Genomic DNA, 22,673 nt, shown 5'->3' on the forward strand with positions numbered 1-22,673 from the left:
CTGTATCTCCCAGCCTAGCCACGGTCCCCAAGCTGAGAGCTTGTACAGGCTCCCTGACCACACTGCTGCCAGGCTGGACGAAGTCCTGATCAGGCCAAAGTAAATTTCCTTTCCCTATTGCTGACATAAAGAACTGTCTGAAAGCAGCTTGGGAAGCCTGGAAGTGAGGACCTGTGGCCTCTGCCTGGTTCCTGGCCCTGGAGAACATGTTGTGGTGGTGGGGCAGGGACAGAGGCCAAGTCCTGCAGGATGTCAAAACCTCAGCTTCAAAGACTTGCAGAGTGCCTTGGACAAATCTTCCCCAAACTGAGACATTTTTGGACAGTTCCACAGCAAGGTGCAGTGGGTACCACAGCCCCTGCTGCTCATGAGCATGGTGGTTGGGCTCAGGTCTGGCAGGGAGAGCTGTGGGTGTCATCACCCACCTCCTGCCCACCCTGCCAACAGCACCAAGTGCCCTGTGCATGTGGAGAGTAACCCGGAAGGGTTGCAGCCAGGTGGGCAGCATCTCTTCCTCTCCATCAGCATCACCTCACTGCCTTTTTGGAGTAAAGCTCTGGTGCCCAGACAAAGCCATTTTACCGTGGCAAGAACCAGCGTCCCCACAGAACTGGGCAGGTTTGTGTTTGTACAGCAGTGTCCTCGCAGTGCCATAGTGCCAGATGGCAAGCAGCCCAGGCCAGGGCTTCCCAGACACTGCTGGCCTTTGTCTCCACGCAGTTGGAGTTCAGTTACATCCCCAGGGAAACACAACCCTGGAGAGCACTGTATGCGCATACAGTCCTGGCTGCGGGCAGCGACGGGCTGACCAGAGCATGTCTGACGTTAGCTCCTTGCTAGAAAGTGTCTTATCGTTAGCCTGAGACCGACTTCGGCCAAGACACGGTGCCCTGGAAGGAAGCCCAAGAAGCCACCAGGGTTTTGCCTCTGGCTCATTCCCATTTGGAAAGTTTTGAAAGGCCATAGCTATCTGGCTGCTCCGTGCTCTTCCCGCTGATCCAAGCACTGCCCAGGGCTGGCAGCGCAGCCGCCTGCCTGACCTCTTGCACAGCTCTAATTCAAAGCAGCCCCTTGGCAACTCGTCCCAACACGCGCTTATCACCTCCCTCTCCCCGGGAGACTGTGAACCCTCTTCTCCTGTGACCGAGGAGCTGGAGGGGAGAGGAGGGAAACAAGCAAGAGGATGCAATTGGTCACGCTCTTCATTCCCATCAAAGCAGGGAGTAAAGCCAAACTCTGCGTGTGCATCCCCAGCAATGCAGTTCCCACAGGGTGCCAGGAATCGACCGTTTGATTCAATACACAGTCCTCAGGGATGCTCGCTCAACAGTCACTTGTGGGGTTTAGGGAGAAGAAAAGACACAGAGCACCCCTCTCCCCCTGCGCCCAAGCTCACGTCCCACCCACAGACACTCACTGACACAGAGGTAGGCGCTTGCCTGCACTTACACCCACTCAGGCCATGCTCTCCTGTGCTCACTCACAATCAGCTCTCACACACACGGGTGTAACGCGCTCACTCTCCGCAGTGCCAAGTCTCTCGTGACACACACCCCCACAGGCACCCAGACACATGCACACTCCATTAAAAGCAGCTGAAAGAAAGAGCTGAGAGTGACATTAAATGTGTCCGTCTAGAATCTGGTACATGGGATGCACAAACCTCTGCCATCAGCTGTTATTCCGATGCCACTGCTGCAGAGCGCCTGGAATTCAGCTGCGTAGAGAGCACAACAGAGCCATTAGCTTTTCCAGACAGTTCATGCACAGTGACATTAATTCTGAGTAACACTGGATTTATTGTGTATTTGTTAGAATGTCAGCTGTGGGCTTCCAAGCAGTGTCTGTTTATACTTATGCAACGTGTATTTTAGAGCTGATACTTGCAGTTAGTCCAACACTGTGAGAATCCCTGCAACGAGATCAGCGTCAGATCTGGGGATCCAGCCTGAGTTTGTTGACTGCATGGCATCCCCTCTCCCCTTGCCTACGGCTTTCCCATGTCACAGCCAAGCTGCCTGGGCCATCGAGTGACTGAAGGAGCTGGGAGTGTTCAGTGTGAGGAGGAGGAGGCTGAGGGGAGCCCTCGTCCCTCTCTGCAGCTCCTGACAGGACATTGCAGAGAGGCTGGGGCTGGGCTCTGCTCACAGGGGATCAGGGACAGGACAAGAGGGAACGGCTGGAAACTGCCACAGGGGAGGCTCAGACTGGACATTAGGAAAAAGTTTTTCCCAGCAAGAGTGGTCAGAGAGTGGAACAGGCTACCCATAGAGCGGGAGGGGGAGTCCCCATCCCTGGGGGGGTTTAAGGGCCGTTGGGATGAGCTGTGGGGGATGTGGGGTAGGGGAAAACTGTGTAGAGTCGGGCTGAGGGTTGGACTCGATGATCCCGAGGGGCTTTTCCAACCTGAAGGATTCTAGGATCTCAGGGAGGTGTCAGGGACCCAGAATGTCTCTGAGCACCTTCCTGGCTTTTCACAAACTCAGATGGAAGAGGAGCTCACCGGAGTTTTTGGCTGGACAGGGTTGGCAGGGCTCTCCGAAGCCGTGGTCGGGATTAGCGCAGCAGCACTCAGACTTGGTGACTGCTCCTGGAAAGGGACGAGCACACGTGCCCTTTTTAATGCCTCCGTAACATGTGCTACGCATGTGGGTGTCCACGCAGACCCGTCCGTCCACCCCGATAGCCAAACCCCCGAGGCACTCGCAGCGAAAGGAGCCCTCTGTGTTAATGCACCAGCCATTCATGCAGATTCCTGGTGTCTCGCACTCGTCGATGTCTGAAAGAGGAAGAACAAACTGGCCATTACCCACCCACAGGCAGCAGGAGACACAGACAGGACTTTTGGACTATTTTGCAGGGAGACTTGGAGACTAAGAGGGAGCCAGAGGTGCAGTTTGGAGCATCTCATCCCCTGCGTGCTCTGCTGGCTGTCCCTGATGGTTCAAGGGAAGGAACTGGGATCTGGGCTCTTCAGTCTCCCGTGACCCAACCCCTGCTCAGAGCAGCAGGTCTGGTCTCAGCTCTATTCAAGGGGCAGTGGCCCAGAGATTCACCCCGTGTCACAGCAGCATATCAAAGAAATGCTATGCTCTCTTCTTCCTCCTCCTCCGTTCTCCACTCCACCTTCACATCCTAACCTTCCTGGCTTTGGGAGGTGGCACACAAACCACAGTGGAACATGTTGTAAGGGCTGGGAAAGCTGTGGAGATGACTGTTGCCAGCCCACACTGGCCGTGCAAAGCTTCACAGCCCTGCTTAACGCCTTCAGAAAGAGGATTTAAACTCCAGTTTATGATGAAGTAATGGAGGTGCAAGAAGGCTTCCACGTTTTCCCTTGTGCCTATTCTGCTGTGAGAGGGGTAATTTTGGTGGCAGAGCAGGAGATGCCGGGCAACAGCCTCAGTTTTTCTCAGCTCCCCTTGGCCTCAGACACATCACAAGTCCCCAGGAATGTGGGCAGCAGGATGGGAAGAGGGCAGAGACCAAGTCTGGGGACCTACGCACCGACACAGTACCGCCCGTTGGGAGCCAGCACAAAACCAGGCTTGCAGATGCATTTGAAGCTGCCATCCTCATTGATACACATCCCGTTGAGGCACATGTTGGTCGTGGCACATTCATCGTGATCTGGAGAGGACAAACAGAAAACGTGAGCTGAGCCTAAGAGCTTCAGCAAGACTCTTCTGTGCTCAGAAACTCTCTGTCCCCCATCTCACGGTCCAATTGCTTCTTATGGCAGTGGGTGCTAATCCTCAAGGCAGATCTCCCGCTGCTTCTCCCGGTGAGAGCTGTCCTGTTGCATCTCTACCGCTCTCAGCACTCTGGTCAGCCAGTTGCAGGTCCCAGCAGGACACTGGCTGCTGGAGAATGTCCTACTTCCAGACCGCACCCTGCTCATGCTCCTGGACCCAAAAACCTCCAGGAGGACTCCAGGAGCACGAGCACACTTATAAAAACACCTTCCTATTTCAGTCCTCCCATTTTAAGAGGCACTCTGCCCTAGAGATGAAGGGAGCACAGCACGGATTAAAGTAACCACCAGCCCCCAGGTGAGTCCCACCCTCCCCAGGCACATCAGGAAATCACTTACCGACACAGTTCTTGCCATCAGGGGTGATTTCAAAGCCAGCGTTGCAGATACACTGGAAGCTGCCATCAGTGTTAACACAGCGGCCATTCCTACACATCACTCCGTTCATGATACACTCATCAATATCTGGTATGGAAATAAACATTAGAAAGTGGCAGCAGGTGAAGTGAGAAGCAGTTGCAGCTTAATACGCACCATGAGAAACCCAGACAAGTGCTCTCAGACGCTCAGAGTGTGCCCTGCTGCAGGAACACGTTCTTTCCCTCTGTACAAACCACAGGAGATGGAAAAGGTGTGGGGAAAGCTTTCTGCATGCTCTAGAAGCAGCACAACATTCGTGAGCTTAGAGGTCAGGGATCTCAGACCCTCCATGATGTCAATCTCCAGCCCCAGAGCCCCCTTTGCAACTCAAACTCTCCTAGGGCTATTCAAGTCCACAGCAGACAGCAAAATATCTCAGAGCAACAGCCACGGACTCAGGCCTGCCACAGAGATGTGCTCCCAGTGCCTGTTTTGCCAGTTATCAGGCCGAGCATGAAGGACACAGCCAGCATGAAGATGAACCAGTAACCAAATTGTATTTGATACAAAAGGGTCAGTCCATGGGTGAGCGCTGGGGGTACAAACCAGTCAGATTATACATAATCGATGTCAATCCCACCGACCCCAACAACGACACCGCATGACCAACAGTGGGTGGAATAAATGGTGACATGCAGTCTCCCAGAGAAGGGATGGGACACAACTGAGTCAACAAGCCAAACACATCAGACCAAGGAAGACACACACTGGATCTCACACAGCCTGTGTTTACAAAAGCCAGACCTGCCTGGAGCCCAGTCCCGGGGAGGCGGGAGGTCCTTCCCCAACAGGGAACTCTGCACAGGGCACCCACCTCACAGACAGACCCTGCCCCTCCTGCGAGGGGTCCCCGCTGTTATCCCTGCGTGGGACACCTGACCTTGGGTTACTGACTGCGGGACCCCTGGGGCTCCTTTACCCAACGGCTCTGTCTGCCAGGCCGCCCACCCTGGGGGGAAGCCTAAAGGGAAACTCATCCCCCTTGGGAAGGGCTGCGGGAATCACCCGTATGTCAGCCTTAATTTGGGGCTCGGGGTTGAAACCCCAGCACTTCAGTGCCTCAGCAAAATGAATTCCAGGACAGAAGTTGGGGTACAATGGGACTGAAGTACAGCAGCAGGGGAGGTGCTGTGTTGCACGTCAGGAACGTGATGTCTGCTTGCTCTGTGAGACAGGCCACTGAACGCCTCTGGGTAAAGATGAAAGAAAGGAAGAAGACTATCTCAGATAGGGTGTTGTTACTGGCCCTTTGTCAAGAGTTGGGGAAGACAGAACTATTTTATAAGCAAATTACAGAAAAATGATAGTCTGGCCCCAGAAGCAATGGACAATCCAGACACTTCGCAGACTTCTCTTAATGTGGAGAAGTTAGCCTGAGAGCAGCCTGGCAGAAAGAGGTCTGAATCACAAGATGAAATGGGGCAGCCCTGCACAGAAGGAAACCTCCTCTTGGGTCGTATCAACAGAAGAGCTGTGCGTAAGCCACATGGGACAGTTTCTCGTCCTATCAGCTAGAGAGGTCACAGCTGAAAAACGACATCCAATTTTGGCACCACACACGAGAAAAGATAAAGACAAAATGGAGGAAGTTGGGAAGATAAAAACAAGGACAATGAGAAGCTCAGAAACATTATCAACGAGAGGAGATTGAGAGACTTACATTTGTTTAGTCTAGGAGGGAAATGACACGGGGGTTACAAGTTGTTGTTCCCCAACATGTAAAAAATGTAAAGGATACAGCGATGAACCAATATTCACGGCCAGAAAGAGAACCACAAAAATAATTCGGTTTGCAAGATTTAGTTTGAAAATTAGGAAAGCCTTTCACATTGTCAGGCAATTGGGGGGGGGTGTCCTTTGGAAACCCCTTCATCAGAAGCCACTTGACAGAAAAATAAACAAATCAAAGGTTGGGCACTGACAGGGAAATCTGCCTTTGCTTCTTGCTCAGATGGAACATTACCTTCCCATCATTCTTTCTTAGCAGTCCTTCATCTAGAGCACCATCTTGCTGCAAGACACTAACAGAACAACTTTGCCAGAAATCACAATCCCTACATTGATACAAACATGCTTCAAAATCCTATCTTTTGTCAAAACAAAATATTGTCACCTGTAAGTAGAGTTCTGCTCTTGAAGAGGATTCTGTACGCCTCTTGATTGCTGCTAGCCAATTTTAAGGTAGATAAAAGTAGAGGAAATTTCTCCTAGACAGATTCCAGGACGCTGCTGGCACCTCAGCTAAGTCTTTCTGAAATCCCATCACACACCTGGCTGGGAGGTGGGTTGGTGCTGGGGACTCCTCACTCTCTTTCCCCTTTACAACCATTTTCCTTTGGTACCTAAGTCTCCGATAACCCTGCTGACACTCTTGCCGCACAGAAAGGGAGAGACAGAAAATACTTACCGATGCAAGCCTGCTTTGTGGGGGTGCTCTGGAAGCCTTCGTGGCACTTGCAGTGGTAGGAGCCAGGCGTGTTCACGCAGTCGCCGTGCACGCAGGGGCTGCTGGAGCACTCGTCCACATCTGCAAGAAGAAAAGCCTAAACCTGTGAGTCACCGTTAGACACAGCTAGCTACCGGGACGGGTGACAAAAGCTGCCTCCTGTGAGCTTCTGAGCCTGTCCTTCACCTCCAGCGCTCAGCATCCCGACAGCATGGCCAGCAAGGTCCCTCAGGATGGCATCTCCTCCCTCAGGTGAATCAGCTGCACCGCTCACCTTGGTGTCACCTGCTGAGGGTGCACTCAATCCCACTATCTCTGTCACTGGTGAAGGTATTAAATGGTATTGGTCCCAATATGGACCCTCGAGGAACACCACTTGCTCCTGGTTTCTGCTTGGACATTGAGCCGTTGACCGCAACTCTCTGGACACAGTCCTCCAGCCAATTCCTTATCCATCCCACAGTCCAGCCACCAAACCCGTATCACTCCGATTTAGAGTAAGAATGTTCTGGGGAACTGTACCAAAAGCCTTACAGAGCTCCACATAGGTGACACTTGTAGCTCTTTTCCACTGATGCAGTCACTCTCTCATCAAAGGCCACTACATTAGTCAGGCACAACGTGCCCTTGGTGAAGCCGCGTTGGCTGTCTCTAATCACCTACATCTTCCATTAGGAAGGCTGTTCTTTGCAGTAGGTGGACACCGTTTCCTTTCAGCAGGACAGTCTCCTTATAGCAGAAAAAATAGCCCACTTGCTTATAAAATGATAATTCTTCTGAAAGACGCCATCCTTCTAATTCCTTGGAGACCTCAACCTTCCGAGAGGGCATGACAGCCACCAGCCAGCTGGGGTGACTGTGGAGGCTGCAGCCTAAGCCTGGGGGGTAAGCAGGGCAGGCAGCAGCCCAGTATCTGGCAGAGCACGCTGCCCTCCCTGCTGCTCCCTGACCACTGGTGCTGGTTGTATGGGGCTTCCCACGCCGTGAACTGGCCACGGGCACCACCCGCACTGCCCTGGTGCTGGGGCTCTGTCCAGGCAGCGACAAGCAGCTAAGCCAATGGCAATGTTGTGGCTACCAGAGGAGAGCTGTCACCCTTGTGGGGGCACACACCCCCTTTCCATCACGCTGCCTCGTTACCTGACCAAGCCCTCTATCTCCAGCCTCTCGTGGGGAGCTCTGACTGGGCCGGGGGCTGTGGGGGGCAGCAGCTGGAGCTGCTGTTAGGAGCAGGCACAGGGCACAGCTGGAACTGACCCCGTGTGTCAAGCAGAGCCAACTCACCAATGCACTCTCCACGCACATCCTGCTTGTACCCCATGTTGCACTCGCAGCGGTAGCTGGACGGGGTGGGGATGCAGCGTCCGTTCAGGCAGAGGTTAGTGAAATGCTTGCAGATGTCGATGGTCTGATTCAAAGTGGCAGTTCCTGGAAAGCACAGAGACAGCATCAAGTAGAGGATTACAGCTGCCTTGATTGTTCCCAGGAAGCAGGGTCGGTGCGTCCAAGCACCGTGGCAGATCTGTGATGGTCCTGGGCAAGCATGGGGCTGCAGACACAAACTGAGCTGCCTCAGAAATCTCTGCAGGGTGCTGCAGCAGCTGCTGTGCCCCTACCCCACTGACATGTACAAGATGGCAGAGCCTCCCAGAAGCAAGGTGGGAATCAAAATTTATTGACATCCAGTGCATTTTCACAAACGCAGCCCTTAGCAAGGAGCAATATGGGGATGCAGATGAGAGGGGTGTCCAAGGTGGTGGGAAAAACAGTTTTGGTTTGGGGAGGCAGAGACTGAGGCGGTGACGTGAAAGCTTCATTCCCATTTGGTAATTAGAAAGATATTCTGCACTGGAGCCAGCCTCGGCTCCCTTGCTCTGCCAGCAGACGCTGTTTGATCTGCTTCTGGGCTCAGCATCCTGCACAGCATTAGTGTCACATCCCATCACTCCTCTCGTGTCAAAATAAACCTTGTAGCTGGCTAAGAGCACAGGCGCTTTGCTCATGTGTGCACGGCTCAGAGGAGTGGGTCGGCACGCAGGCAGACACGCTGCCTGTGTTCCGAGACAGGCAGCCAAATTGGGTCAGCACAGTAAGAAAGTAATTTTAATTACCAATGCTTGAACTTCCTGGGCCCATTCCAGGCAGACCTGGGATCCCGCCTTGTCCATTTGCCCCATTTGGTCCGATGCCTCCAGGCCCGTTGAGTCCCGGCCCAACACCATTGGGCCCGAATCCAGGAATTCCTGGAAAGCTCCCAGGGAACCCTGGCACGACTGGGAGTCCTTCGATGCAAAGCCTGCGGTACTCATCTGAAACAAAACAGCTGCCTTAGTGCTTTTCCAAGAGTGCCTGAATCCCCCTCCTGCCTCTGCCAGAGTGCCGAGAACAGAGGGATGGAGACCGGCGGGCAGCAAAGAGGGTGGGTGCGGATGGGAACAGGGCAGATGGGTGAGGAGGGCTTTAACACCCTTCGCTCCGAAGCAGATGATGAGACACAGCTTGCCGGGGTGTTTGGTAACGGCTTTTCAGGGTGCATGGGACAGCTGGCACCATGGGATCCCCTCACGCAGGAGAGGACTCAGGAGGGTGCCAGACGCGGTAAAGGTCTGCCCTGCTCAGAGCTGGTGATGAAAGAAGCGAGGCAGCGAGACAGATCTACAGTGCTGTGCCTCCTCAGGGCCTCCTGCTGCCTGGGCTCACCCTCGCTTGGCTCCAGGCTCAGTTATGGTGAGAGCCAAAGCGAGCTGAAGGGGTAGGAGGAAAGGGATAAATTCTTGCCTTGGCTGAACTCATCTGGCTCAGCTTCAGAGGAGACCCAGGCAGGAGAGCCAGCATCCCCATGTGACCTTTCTCTGGGTGTTACGTCGATGATTCTCCACGTCAAGCCTGGGCCATCAGAGCCACGAGTTGGACCAGTGGCAGGTGGAGACCCTTCGGGTTGCACTTACCCGACCCCCGGACAGGGCACATCTCTGGAGTCTGGCCAATGGCCCAGCAACGCCCCGAGTCACAGCAGCACTGCATCTTGGTGTACTGGCCAGGAAGGTCCCCGGCACAGCGGCCCCCGATCAGAGCAGAGAAACACGTCCCAATCCTCTGGTCTGCAGAGAGGGAGAGCAGGAGACACATTCACAACGTGTCACCACCGTATTCTTGGCCAGGTCCTGAGTGCCCGTTGCCAGTGGCATCTCTTCTGGCCCATCCAATGTCCCCGTCTGACCTCCCGTTCTGCCCCATCCTCCCAGATCACGAGGTTCTCCAGCACCTCCACCTGGAGCACATCAAGGCTGTAGGTCCAGGCCTCATTCCCCAGTATTAGATCTCACATTCCCCTTTAGGCTCTTAAATATTATAAGCAGCCTGACCAAGAGTCAGAAACAGGCAGTAGGTGGGCAATCCCTCCCTCGCCCTGCGTCCTCACCTTCCCAAAGAAAGGGGATTATTTAGAGGTCTCTCCCTTCTCTCACTAGAGCTTCTGCACTGACAAGAGATGTCAGGGACAGGTTCCCCCACTGACCCAACACATCTGCTGGCAGAGGGAACAGGCTGAGGGGAGGTGGTCTGCAGGAGACCACAGCAAACAAACACTGACACCTCCACAACCGGACAGCCTGACCTGTCCCCTCAGATAAACTCTTCCAGACTAAATACATTATTCAACAAAATTGCATATTTGGGCTGAGATGTCCATTCTTCAGGTTCCTCCTCTGATGTTAGTATCTGTCTTGCTTATTTATATTCTATTTTTGACCAAGAGTTGGCCATCAGTGCCAATGTAACAGTGCAGCAGGCCCTGAACTTGGCGATGTGGGGAGCAGTGTCTTCTCCTCTCTTGGGCTGTTAGACCCAGCATGATATATTTCTCTCCAACTGCTGCCACTAAAAACACTTTTCTGTGATAAAAACAATGCAGTGCTGCCTGCTACTATTTCGAGGGTTCCCAGACAGCAAGTGGGCATTCCCCAGCCGTTCCTGCTCTAGGCTGAAGCCTTGGCTGCAACAGTCCTTTCCCTTGTTCTCCCTTGCTGCAGGACAGAGTTGGAAGACCAAGGCGATTGGGCATTTCCTACACCCCTTTGGTCAGGCTGGGGATCCAGGTACAACCCTTCCAGCATTAGTCAGTGATCCCTGACACTGACACACTGGGGATGTGGTCCTGCACATCTCAGGCCTGGCAAGGACCTGCCTCTCCTTCCCAGAACTGATTTAATGGCAAATGTCCCATGTCCCAGAAAACATTCCCTGCCAGGTCCCAGTGCTCCCAGCATTTCTCGCTAAACAAATGGAGTTGTTCCCAGTTCCACATCCCTCTGACTTGATCACCGCCATTCCCAGTGGATGCCTGTTTTAGGTCACGGGTTAGTTCCCACAGCCTGGACTAAGCTGGGAGGAGAACGAGCCCTGGATGGTGGTCAAAGTCCCTGAGCCTGGCCAAAGCCACAGACACCAAGCCTGGCACCGGTGTTTGGTGTGTGTGGCTTCTGGACAAGGCCCAGGAGACTGAGGGTCTTTCACATGTCTAGCAGGCTCCGTCTGGCACCAATTCCTGTAGGAAAACCTGGAATCTTCCACTCATTCATCTCCCGTCCTTGTTTCTCAAGTAAATTAATGAGGGGGAAAGTCTAGTCTGATTTGTCATCTGTGCCTCTAGACTGACATTAGCCAGCAGGCTGACACTTTCCTGAAATATAATTGAAATTAATTGCATGGAGCTGTTTGATCTGTGGGCTGTGGTTACATTTCTTCTCTAATCACAGCTCAGTGACTTGCAGAGGACAGTGACCCCATTTAAAGCCAGGGTGACTAAACCAGCAGGTCTTTTCTCAGAGACATCCTTTCCGCCATTCTGCAGCACCGAGTTCAGCATGAATTATTATTCCCTTTTAGGAAACTTTATCCGCCAAAGAGACTTGTAGAAAGACAAACTAGGAGAAGGGAAATTTGAGTGAGAGGATTGAATGTTACACTGGATTAGCTCCTAATCCTAACGAAGGGAAGTACCAGCCACATGGGTGTTTGGGTCATCCCGAGTTCTTGATCTCTGGCAAGAGTGCAAGAGCAATGCCCATGTCTTTGCAGGCTTCAGCAGATGATGGGAGTGTAGAAGAGGGCTGTGTTTCCACAGCACGTTGACAGGTTGATGGTACTTAGCATCAGGATGTAGCCCCTTCTTATTCCAGAAAGAATCTGCTCTGTGAACAAGCCAGGGGCAGGATAGTGGGTCCATAAGCTGCACCTCAAACTCTTGATGGGAGTTTAGCTAAGTGAGGGCTTAGAGCTGAGCTTAAATGAACTTCTAGATCTGAGGGTGGGAGTTTGGAAGAAACCCTTCGGGCATTAGAGAGGACAGACCCCACCCAGCTCCTTCTGTTCCTCTGTGGGATGGTTGCTGTCCCAAAGGTCGTGATACACAGTGACAGCCAGCCAGTTAATGGGCAAGGGGTGATTTGGAGAAGGCAACCTCCTTCTCCACAGACAGACATGTGCTGACAAGTTTGACAAGGCAGGGAGGTCACAACAGTTTGTGTAACAGGGGGAATGGCCCAGCCTTTATTCATCTGCTCAGATGTTTATTAAATTCAGCTGTCTTTGCTGCAGTCTGCAATAGTCTCTCTCAGAAATGAAGGTCAGAACTAATTGAAAACTCATCTGGAGCTGCCTTGGGCAGCGAGAGGGGTGGATGGAAAGAACAGCGGGTCCCTGCAGTCTCTCTGTGACCTCCAGCAGGACCACCCACACGCTGAGGTAGGAGCGCAAAGCCCTCGTGGGTTTGTTCTGCCTTCCTCTGCAGCTGTTAAGGGAACAGGTTTGCACAATAACCTCACTAAATCAGATAATGCCGCCTGTGAGAGAAAGGAGGTGAAATTCCACACGAGATTAGACTGCGCACAGAGGCGGGGGATAGAGCCGCGGGTCTCTCAGGGAATCAGAGAGGCTGTGGGTGCTTCACGAGGTCCATCCAGGTGTGGCAGAGCCGGAGATGGGTTTGGCCTGCTTATCATAATGGGATAGGAGACACGCCAAGCTGGACCTTCCTGCTGGGCTCTGACGGAGCCTGCACCCCTCTGGCCAGGCCAGGCCATCCTGGTGTGTGTGTCCTGCTGCCCAGGAGAAGCCCCACACCAGCAGCTCCACTCGCTGAGTGACTACCCAGCCCGGCTAATCTCTACCTTCCCCTTCAGGCAGGGCATCCTCTTCATGCTCTGCACAAGGTGTCTAAGACCTGTTGCGCATCTGCAAGGGATTTTGCAGTGTTCATCCTGCTGAAAACCTGCTTTGTTTCTCTGGGGTAGGGGCAGGGAGAGATGGAGGAATAGAAAGTATTGGTGCTGCTTCCCAGGAGAGAACTTTAAAGGGCGAGTATTTCTCTCACTGTGTCTTGTTATGTCCAGAAACTGAGAAGCTCAAGTGACCAAACCCGGACAAACTAGTGGTTGCAAAAGGCAGTTGGCTCTGACTACAAAGGACCTGGGGGCTATTAGCTCAGATGGGAGCTGTAACACAGCAGCACGTAGCCAAAGGTCTCCCACCCAAGACGTCCAACGGTTTGCAAGAGAGAAGGGTTCAAAAGGGAGCCTCGTACTGTGGTGAGGACAGTCAGTCTGGGCCAGTGATGCCACCATAGGTTCCTTGTTTCTGGAAACCTGACCAATTTCATTCTTGTCTGGGTAAGGGTAGATAGTGGCGTCTGTCTCAGTGAGGAGTCCTGTGGAACAAAGGCACAAAGCATCGCTCTGTGCGCGGCTCCCACCAACCCGCAATTCCCCCCCGCACACCTTGGCCACCAGCGCTGCGCTGTCTCACTGCAGGAGGGCTGCAGTGCAAACAGGGAAGCTCTGAGTGTGATTGCAGGATAGTTTCTTCGCTGGTAAGTGCTGTAATAAATTCACTCCTTCCCTGGCTGTTCTTTCTTTTCCAAATTCACCTCCCAGTTCAACGGTTACAAGGTTGAGGTATAAATGCATCCCTGAAATGATCGGATAAAAAAACCCGATTCTCTCTAGAGGGAAATGCTTTACAAATGTGGACTGAATGACCCAGTTTGCACTTGAGGTTCCTGCACAGGTCCACACCATGGAGCAACTACGGAGCCCTTCTCCACCCTCCGGTTCCTGCAAGTGTCCAGGCAGATCCCTGCTTGGCAGCATCGCCAGCTCCCTCGACGCCTCGGGAGCTGCTGGGGGGCTCTGCTCAGGTTCCTTTCCCAGCTCCTTATCCATCTGTTTTGAGCCTGTGATCCTCACACCACCTCCCTTTTGTCATTTCTTGCCCACACAAATTTCCTTTTTCATTTGCTTTCCTCCTCGTGTTTTCTTTTTTCCTCTTGCTCTTTCCTTTCCCGGATGATGGCCAAAGTGGGCAAAAAGGGTTTTCCAGGCAGGTAAACTCCTCAGCAACACCCTCCCAACCTTCTCTAAGCCCAGGACTGTAAACGATAAGCAAGATCTGGCCCTACCCAGAACTTTAGGCAGTAAATCTGCCAACGTTGCCCAAGAAGAGATAAGACCCAAATCTCTCAGAGCTCTGCTGCACTATCAGGGAAAAAGAGCAAGGAAAGCAATGTGCAGGAGTGTGACTTGCAACGAACAAGGGAACATCATGTGCATGTCTGGAAATGCATCTGAAAGGCCATTTTTCTCATTTGAAAATTATTCTTTTAAGCTGTTCTTGAAAAGCAACCCATCGTACTGAAAAGAAAGGAAAAAAAAAAAATCACAGCCTGCTGGAGCAGATCCTTTCGCTGCCTGCAAAACACTGAGCCTGTCTTTTACAAGCATAAATGAATGAAACTGTTATGAACATGTGTGGAACTGGATTCTTTATGTCAAGCACAGGTGGTTGAATCATTCAATAAATGTTCATTTCAAACTATGACGGACTTTCTCCAGCTACACTGCTGTTTGCGTTTTACTGAGGAAGGCAGCGAAAGCAGCTAATGAGATTTGGGATCAACTCAAGCTCAGTGTCTTGCTGTTTCAGCTGCAAAAACTACAGGAGATTATTCAAATGTAATAAAAAGGTGTTTACTTTACTAAAAAGGGAGGGGAAAGGGATGGGAATACATCAAGCCTGCCACCATAAAGTCACCACATAGGCAGTGCTGGTGCCCCATGATATATGAGACACCACGGTCACTTCCAGTCTAAACATCTGGGAGGTGGCAGTGTGACAAACTCTTCTCCTCTCTGCTCATGCTTTAAAGGCGGCCGCGTTATTTATTAATTTTCAATTCTCCAAACCGTTTATTCGATTTCTTTCATAGGACATAAATTGTGAGCCTAAACTACCAAAAACTCTCAAAAGGAACACTAAAAACTCCCCCAAACGATAGAAGCAGGGTTTGCAACATATGGATCCCGGGGCAACAACACCCCGATAGTATCTGTGCATTTTGCCAGGAAAAATATTGCCTGTCCCAAGATGTGACAGCATGCTAGCAGCATATATTAGCTCAGGGAAATGGCTAGAGCGTGATGTATTGAGTTCAGATGCAGTCATAGTCCACTGCAGCTAACTAAGCTCTGGACTATTTTTAAATTTGGGCTTTCTAATTTTATTTAGTTTTCATTTCTTGAAGCACTTGGTTTCAAGGAAAGTGAGGAAATGTCCGTGTGACTCATCCAACAGCCGTCACACCCCTCCGGGCTTATGGCAGGGTCTGGGAAACAGGGAGGAAAAGAATTTCATTCTCATTAAAATCTATCAGATTCCCAAACAAGGTGACTCGTACGTTATACTTTACAACATTTTTCTTTCCGGAACTAGAACATGATTAATTTTTACTCCGGGTTCTGTGGATATAAAAGAATTGGGAAATTATTTTTTGCTGTATTAATTTCCAGGACTTTCAACAGAAAGCTGTACCTGACATTTTCCATTGCACTAACAATGATCTTTGCCTTTGCTCTAACAGTTCCTCTTTAGAAATTCTTGCATCCTTGCCTTTCTAAAGGCGAATGAACTTTCTGAATAGTGAGACAAACCCGGAGATTCATTGTGACTAAAATAAGCGCCCCTGCTGAGAGCAAGTAAACAGAAAGCTGATCTATTTATCACGGAAACTGTTGTCTGTTACAAAGAGAAATGGACCATCAAATATTTACAAGGCTTGGAAAGGAATTTTGATCTGTTAAACATGCAAGATTCACTCCAGGCTCTGTAGTCTGGAGGCAGGACAACTCATCAGTCTGGGGAACGCTTGGCTGGACAAGCGCCAGTTCTGGGAAGTTTTGAAATTTCAGACACCTTGAGCCCAACTGGGTCAGAGCTGGCACAGACTGGGCCCCCCCAAAGCCCTTCATGCAGTCCGCAGGACAGGAGAGTGGGAGTCCTTTTGCTGCTAGAAATCAGACACTGCAGGAGGTCGGGGGGCTACAAGGTACCGCGCAAGAGCTTCCACAGGAGCCTTGTGAAGCTGCGGGTTCAGAGGGGGTGAGAGCAGGTGCCTGCAGTGCCCCGTGCTGTGCTCGGGCAGCACCCCGTTCCCTCCGCGGGGTGCAGGGGGGATCCAGACAACCAGCTCAGCGCAAATCACCTCACTCCCGAAAACCTGAGTTCAGTGAGATGAAGCCAGTTGAGTCACAGCCCTACCGAGCGCTAGCTTGGGGCAGTGGGGATTCATGAGCCGTTACCTGTGGTCGAAGCAGGAAGAGGGAGGAGATTACAAAACTAATCTTTGATTTGCGCTGCTTATGCAAACTCTTGGAGTAAAGCTTTCCCCCCTTCACCTCTGCAAAGCCAGCAGATGAAGGTGTGGTTGTGGGATGTTCCCCATCGCTGGGTCCCTCTTTGCTCCAGGAAGGCTTGCAAGCCTTCCCTTGGACTTACACACTCCACAACCACACACTGTGCCTGCCGTTCAGTTGTAGTGGGAGTACCGGTGTCTCTCCCTGGCTGTCACCTCATGCAGGAGAAAAGGGGTAGAACCTGGGATTCGCCCACTAGCTGGTGCAGTTCTGCGAGCAGGAGCACAAACAGACTGCTAACCCAGCCAGACACCTCCCATCCTGCTCCTCCTTCTAGTGTCCTCAGCAGCCCCTCGTCAAACACTTCAAGCACTGGGGCACCTGCAGCCCAAGTTACGGAGCCAGAGAAAGCCCAGGTCTGCAACAGCATCAAACCCTGTGACCAGGAGGGACCACGGCACATGCAAGGGCAGCACACGGAGAAGAGCATTTTCCAGCTATTGCAGGAACCATGTGCCCTTTGATGTACAAATCTGGGGATCACCAGATGGGGACCTGCAAATCACCAGGTCTGGTTTTCAGAGTGCGATCTCAGTCCCCCTCCCCAGTATCTGTGGTCCTTCAGATCTGTTTAGCATCTTACCAATGCAGCGTGATCCGTCAGGGCTGGTCATGAAACCACGTGGACACGTGCACACGTAGCTGCCCGCCGTGTTGGTGCACTCGCCGCCATCACACACGCCGGAGATTGCACCACACTCGTCCACATCTAGAAAAGAATAAACCAACAGCGATCGTATTTCCCCGCAAACCAACAAGTTTCCTACCTGCAGTGTGGATCCAGGACCAGAGCTGGGCTCACAGAGGGGCAGTAACTGGTGTTAGGGGTTGTCATGGGATGCCTGAGACCATAAGTGACCTCCCGGCAGTAGGTCAGTGTGGAAAACCAGAGTCCCCAGGGAGTGACGCAGAAGTGCGTCATGGAGTCCTCTGCTCATCTCGACTGACAGTGCAGGTCTTGGGGTAGGCTGATCTAAAACGTGTAGCTCTCTGGAGTACAAAGGAAGCTCCAGGACAGAAATGTGCCTGTGGTGGGACAGCAGGTCCCTCCGTGCGACTCGGAGACCTCTCTGAAAGCAGAGATCGGAGACACCACCATGTGTTTTAAAAAAGCACCGGGCTCATGCGTTATTCACCAAATTTCTTCGTACAGGAGGGGTTTGGTTCAGTCCGAAGTACATTCAGGCATCTAAATCCAGGTGAAAGTCCTCTGTACTATCAGTCAGGCAAGGGTTGGGGGGGTCCGGACACACCACTCTGGGTTCAACTCTTCAATCAGCAGTTCTATTTTAGTGTGTTTTGCATAACAGTGCCAGGAGCATGCCATAGTTTGAACTATTTCTCTCATCACAGGGAATATTAATGAGGCAGGGATATACGCTGAGTCCTTGGAGAGATCACATCTAATTATCCACCGCAATCAAAGAAATGTTAGCAAGCCCTGGCACACACTGCTGCTGCAGCAGCCTGCTTCTCCAGCAGCCCACTGCCGTGTCTGTGACAAGATAACGTGCCAGGGAGATGCATCTCTCTCTGGATTTAAGAGCATGGAAAAATAAGGACGTTGCAACAAGATTTTTGTCAAAGCTCAACAGCTGGCCTCAGACAGCAGAGGGACCGGGCAGCCCCAGTGCACAGACATGTGGTAGTAATTGTAGAAAGGTTACAAAAGTGCCAAAATTCAGAGACAGGCATCCCAGTCATGTAGCTTCTGCCCTTTGAACTCACAGTGTGCTCTCTACAGGCGTCTGTCTAGTGTGGAGATAGGGCAGACCCCCACCGCAAGCTGGACACACGGAGACTGGCCCCATCACCAGGGTCTGGGGCCTGAAACAAAGCACCTGCATTGGAAATCTTGCTCAGAGCCAGATACTAATCCACGCTGGAAGAACTGAGTGGTAAAGACGAGACACTACAGGGTTCTCCAAACTTTCCAGGCCATTTCTATTACAACCTTGAGAAAATTCGACAAGTACCAATGCAGATGATACAGAGAGAGAGAGACAACCTATAGCTTTTGTGTGCAGCTATCACCTGGGACCTGAAACCTGGAAAAGCAAAGGGAACAGAGTGGCAAATCAGCTGTTTTGAAAAAGGCAATTGTTTTCAACAAATTTTGACCGAAATGTCAATATAATTAAATGTACAGGGCCCAGCCATGCTTGTGGGGCACTTGACTGTAAGGACTTGTCTAGGAGCAGGTTTGTAGATTTTTTTTCTATTGCCAAAAGAAATCTCTTTCAGAAGATGAGATGGAATTAGATCCAATCTCTAATTAATCCACCCAAAGAGACGGTTGGTGGTCATGGTCCAGGTGGTGGTAAAAGACAGAGGGAATATTTGCCCAATAGTTTTTACAGTGGGAAGAAAAAAAAAAAAAGTGCGTTGGCAATTGGCAAAATAAATTATTTCTGCTAAGCAACTTTATTTATTGTATTTTAAATCTATCGTGCTGTTGTGAATGGATAAGGGGATTTCTATATGCAATTCAGATGCTGCCTGGGGCTGGCAGGAAAGTAATGAAAAGGAATTGGTCAAAGTCTGCTCCTTCGAGGGGATTTTTTTGTGATGTGAACAGCATAACAGCCTTGCACAGCCTGATGGCATTAGCATGTGTGGAGGTTAGACTTGCTGCAGGGCAAAGACTAATCTGAAAAAAAAAAAAAAAAAAAAGGCAGAGATGTCTCATCTGGGAGTGTGGATGGAGGATGTCCTTGGAAGAGCTCATCTAGCAGACTTCAGTGACGAAGGGAGCATGCACACATGGGGAAGAGTTACCTGAACCCACCCCATCGGGGCAAGGGAGGGACCAGAAGAAATCTGTGCTGGGAGCCAGAAGACCTGCCTGTGATGATGGATATGAGCCACAGTGACAGATCTGAGAAACGGGCAAGACATTGCTGTAAGAAATGGGTGGGCGATACGCAGAGGGGTGCTGAGCTGTGTCCTTGTCCAGTGTGAAACTGAGAAAAATCTGAGTTAGGAGGGAAACGCCTGACTGCAATCTCACAGTGCCATGCAGTGGCTAGCGATGCTAGTGCAGCCCTGATGCATGGCAGAAAGGCTGAGCAGAAGCAGGTGGGTGATGTTACTTCTTAACTAGGCTCGTTCCTGGACGCCACAGCTCTGTGTGGTGTCAGCTCTTCCGAAAGAGTGTTAACGGAATGGAAGAGTTTAGAGTCTGGTGGGGACGATTCAAAGCCTGGAAAAAACCCACCTGACATTAAGGGACTCAGTTGCATTTATCCAAGAAACTGTGAGAACGTGATGAAATCATAGAAAAGGGACACGCAGTGATTATGCTGAGAGCGCAGGACTCTGCAGTCTCTAAAAGGGAAGATGAAAAGTGAAGCTGAGACATTATAAATTCAGGCTGGAATGAACTGGACAGATTTACACCAAGGGTAAATAATCTTTGGCCTACATACCTCAGGGATAGGGGTAGTTCTCCAAGGCTCGGGATGGATGCAACTCGCCTTAAAATGTCTGTAAAAGGATTCCCTAGCATAGGCACAAATCCAAGGGAGGGCAAGGGGGCGTGAAATCTGGCTGCACAGAGCATTGCCCTCATTCCTCATAGAAACATCCTCACAAACTTCATCCTCCTCCCTAAAACTAGAGAGGCTGCCAGGATCCTTCTGCCATTGCAGCCCAGGTACGGCCCCTCCACTCCACCAGCCTGTGGCTGCAGGGTGGGACGGCCCCAGACATCTGATGGTGCCAGTTTGTTTGCATCACTCCAAAGCCCCCACCTTGCTCTGAGGGAAAAGAGATAGAAGAGGTTCTACGCTGTTAGACATCTCGAGGAAAAGCCTGCAGAAACGATCCGGACAGTGGTGCATGCTGAGTTGTGGTCAGGTGGGTTAGATGGTTACCGAGCAAGCATTTCCTTCAGAGATTTTTCTAGATGCCGTTTACACTCAGCACAAAGAGATAATCTCATCCAGGCAGTAAGTCATCACATCTGAATGGAAATGTCTAAACAGGGCAGAAGAGCTCTGCCCTGACAGCGATGATTTTTCCCCGCGAAGTGAGACGGAGTGAAATTCATCCCCCTCAGCTCAGTGACAGACACTGCCAGCGTATGTGTTTAAGGAAAATGAGCCTTTTGAAGTGAGGCATATGGTATGGACAGAGCCCCCCCCCCCCCCCCCCCCCCCCCCATGTGGTCAAAGAAATCATCTTCAATCTCTCCTCCTTGCTCACACAACCTGTTACAAGCACAACTCTCCTCTGTTTTACTTTGGCTGGAAATCTGAGTGCTGAGGAATCAAGTGAAACCTTGACTTCAACACGTACAAAATTAAGCCCAAGCGCATAGGGCAGGTTCTACACTCATGTATCAAGGGGGAAGACGCACTCATCTTCGCCTTCTTAGGAACTCTAAAACGATGCTTTCAGCAAGCCAAAGATTTCACCCGCCTTTTGCAGGCAGCAGAGACATCACCTCCATCCTTGCAGGGCTCCTTTAGCTCTTTGATGCTCAGAGCCCCTCCGACAGACAGACACGACTTGAAACCTCGAAAGGCAGCAATGCAAATCTACAGAAAAACACTTCCCCCACCTGGGCCCCTGCAGCGAAAGAGATTTTATCACTACAGCCTACCCTGTCATTTAATTACAGGCCTGTGTTTGGTTACAATTTGCAGAACACTGGAAAGGAAAGAGCTTTCCGAAGCAAAAGCTGGTTGTGCTCTTAGAAATAACAGCTTAAAACTTCTGCGTAGCTCTTCTGAAGTTTGTTGTGCCGGAGATCTGGAGGCCAGCTGACAGGCAGGCATCTTATTAGATCAATACTTGCGACATGGCATCAGTCATCCAAGAAAAAGTGTGTGTTTGTGGGGGCAGCAACTGCGTTCCATTCTCAAGGAAAAACAGTTAATTCAAAAGGTTAAATCAAACTGCAACGTTTTTGTTTTTTTTTTTTTTTCCCCTTGAAAATCCTAGCTTGGATGAGAGCAGTGCTAGAAACCCAAGACGCAGAAAAAAAAAGCCAGAGTTTCCCAAGACTACTTGCACATCCTGTACTTTGAGAAACTGAGCTCTGGGCTTTGTTGTTATTTCAGTTCTTCCCCACCACATTTGCCTTCTTTATTTTCTCTTTGTAAAGTGTCTCATAGTTTTGATTCATTCGGAGCTGAAGTCCATGGAGAGCTTGACACAGTGGGATGGATATGTACACCTCTCATTAACACCCAGCTGCCAGCTCTGGGTAGGGAATTCTTCCAACTCCAACCTGGCTACTTCATGACTTTTCCAACCCTCTGTTAAAAATTAAAGCAACATTCTGCGCGCTCTGCTCTTCAGACAATGGCAGAATTCAATGCAAACGTTGATTTTGGATCTGGTCTCCAACTCACTGGGTTGGAGTTGGCCTGATCATTAAGGCTGAAAATGCTGGAAGCCAAAGCCTACAGAGCTTCAGAAAGAGAGGTTGCAGTCTGCAAAGCCCATCCAACACGGGTGCCCACAGACATGTTGAAACCCCAACCTTTCCATCTGCTAAAAAAAAAAAAACAACAGGACTTGATGGAGAAAACATCTCTGTGTCACGTAGCAGAGGTCATGCTTCATCAGCCCTCTCTCGTGCAACGCACGGGACTCTCAGACCTTTCCTTCCAGAAAGCACAAAGAAACCACAGAGGAGAGTAATGGAAGCCTCCAAACCACACCAAATCCATGGAAATGAGCTTTTAATGGAGCCAAACAATGAGCTCTTCTGTAGACATTTTGTAAGAAAATTGAAAACATGCTAATAAAATGGCTATCATGTTCCATTCGTGAGGAAAGCGGGCCAGCCTACCCACACTCCGCTCATGGAAAATGCAGGAGAGCTCCCTCCAATTCAGAAACATGAATGACACTCAACAGAGTCAAAAAAATAGACCCTTGTCTTCACTAGAAAATTTGGAATTTTGCTCAATGGTGAAAAAAGACTTAGTCCACGGGGGCATAAGTAGCATCTAACATGTCACCCTGCACGTACCCTAGAAAGGGGCGAGAAAAAAGAGGTGAGATTCGTAACTGAAGGACTTGTTCTCCCTCGGCAGAATCTGTCTCCTGGGGATGCTGAAGACGGGTCGAAGAGGATCTCGCCCGGATGGATCTGGACAGAGCTTGTTGCACCAAGCAGTGCCTTTCACTCCCTTGCCTGGTGTTTCTCCACATAATTTTTCGTACCTGGTATGTTATCACGCTGGAACAAGTTTGGATGCAAGACACTTATTGCTTTTGGGGCACTGGAAAGCACCCTGGGTGAGGTACTGGCATTGCATACTTCACTGATAACGGAGTTACGCGGGAGAGG

General features: G+C 50.9%; 1 protein-coding gene across 1 annotated transcript in view; it reads right to left on the minus strand.

Moving 5' to 3' along the window:
* The window catches only part of FBN3 (fibrillin 3), a gene marked incomplete at its 5' end in the record, with an annotated part of 112,827 nt that overhangs the window by 34,449 nt on the left and 55,705 nt on the right, over positions 1–22,673 (minus strand). The window contains 9 exon segments of the mRNA XM_026865267.1: positions 1,664–1,717; positions 2,504–2,779; positions 3,508–3,630; positions 4,094–4,219; positions 6,582–6,701; positions 7,905–8,048; positions 8,732–8,929; positions 9,569–9,721; positions 16,950–17,075. Of these exon segments, the coding sequence (XP_026721068.1) occupies positions 1,664–1,717; positions 2,504–2,779; positions 3,508–3,630; positions 4,094–4,219; positions 6,582–6,701; positions 7,905–8,048; positions 8,732–8,929; positions 9,569–9,721; positions 16,950–17,075 (1,320 nt within the window).

The sequence above is a fragment of the Athene cunicularia genome, assembly GCF_003259725.1.
Source record: "Athene cunicularia isolate RWA chromosome 28 unlocalized genomic scaffold, athCun1 chr28_part3, whole genome shotgun sequence".
NCBI classification, from domain to species: domain Eukaryota; kingdom Metazoa; phylum Chordata; class Aves; order Strigiformes; family Strigidae; genus Athene; species Athene cunicularia.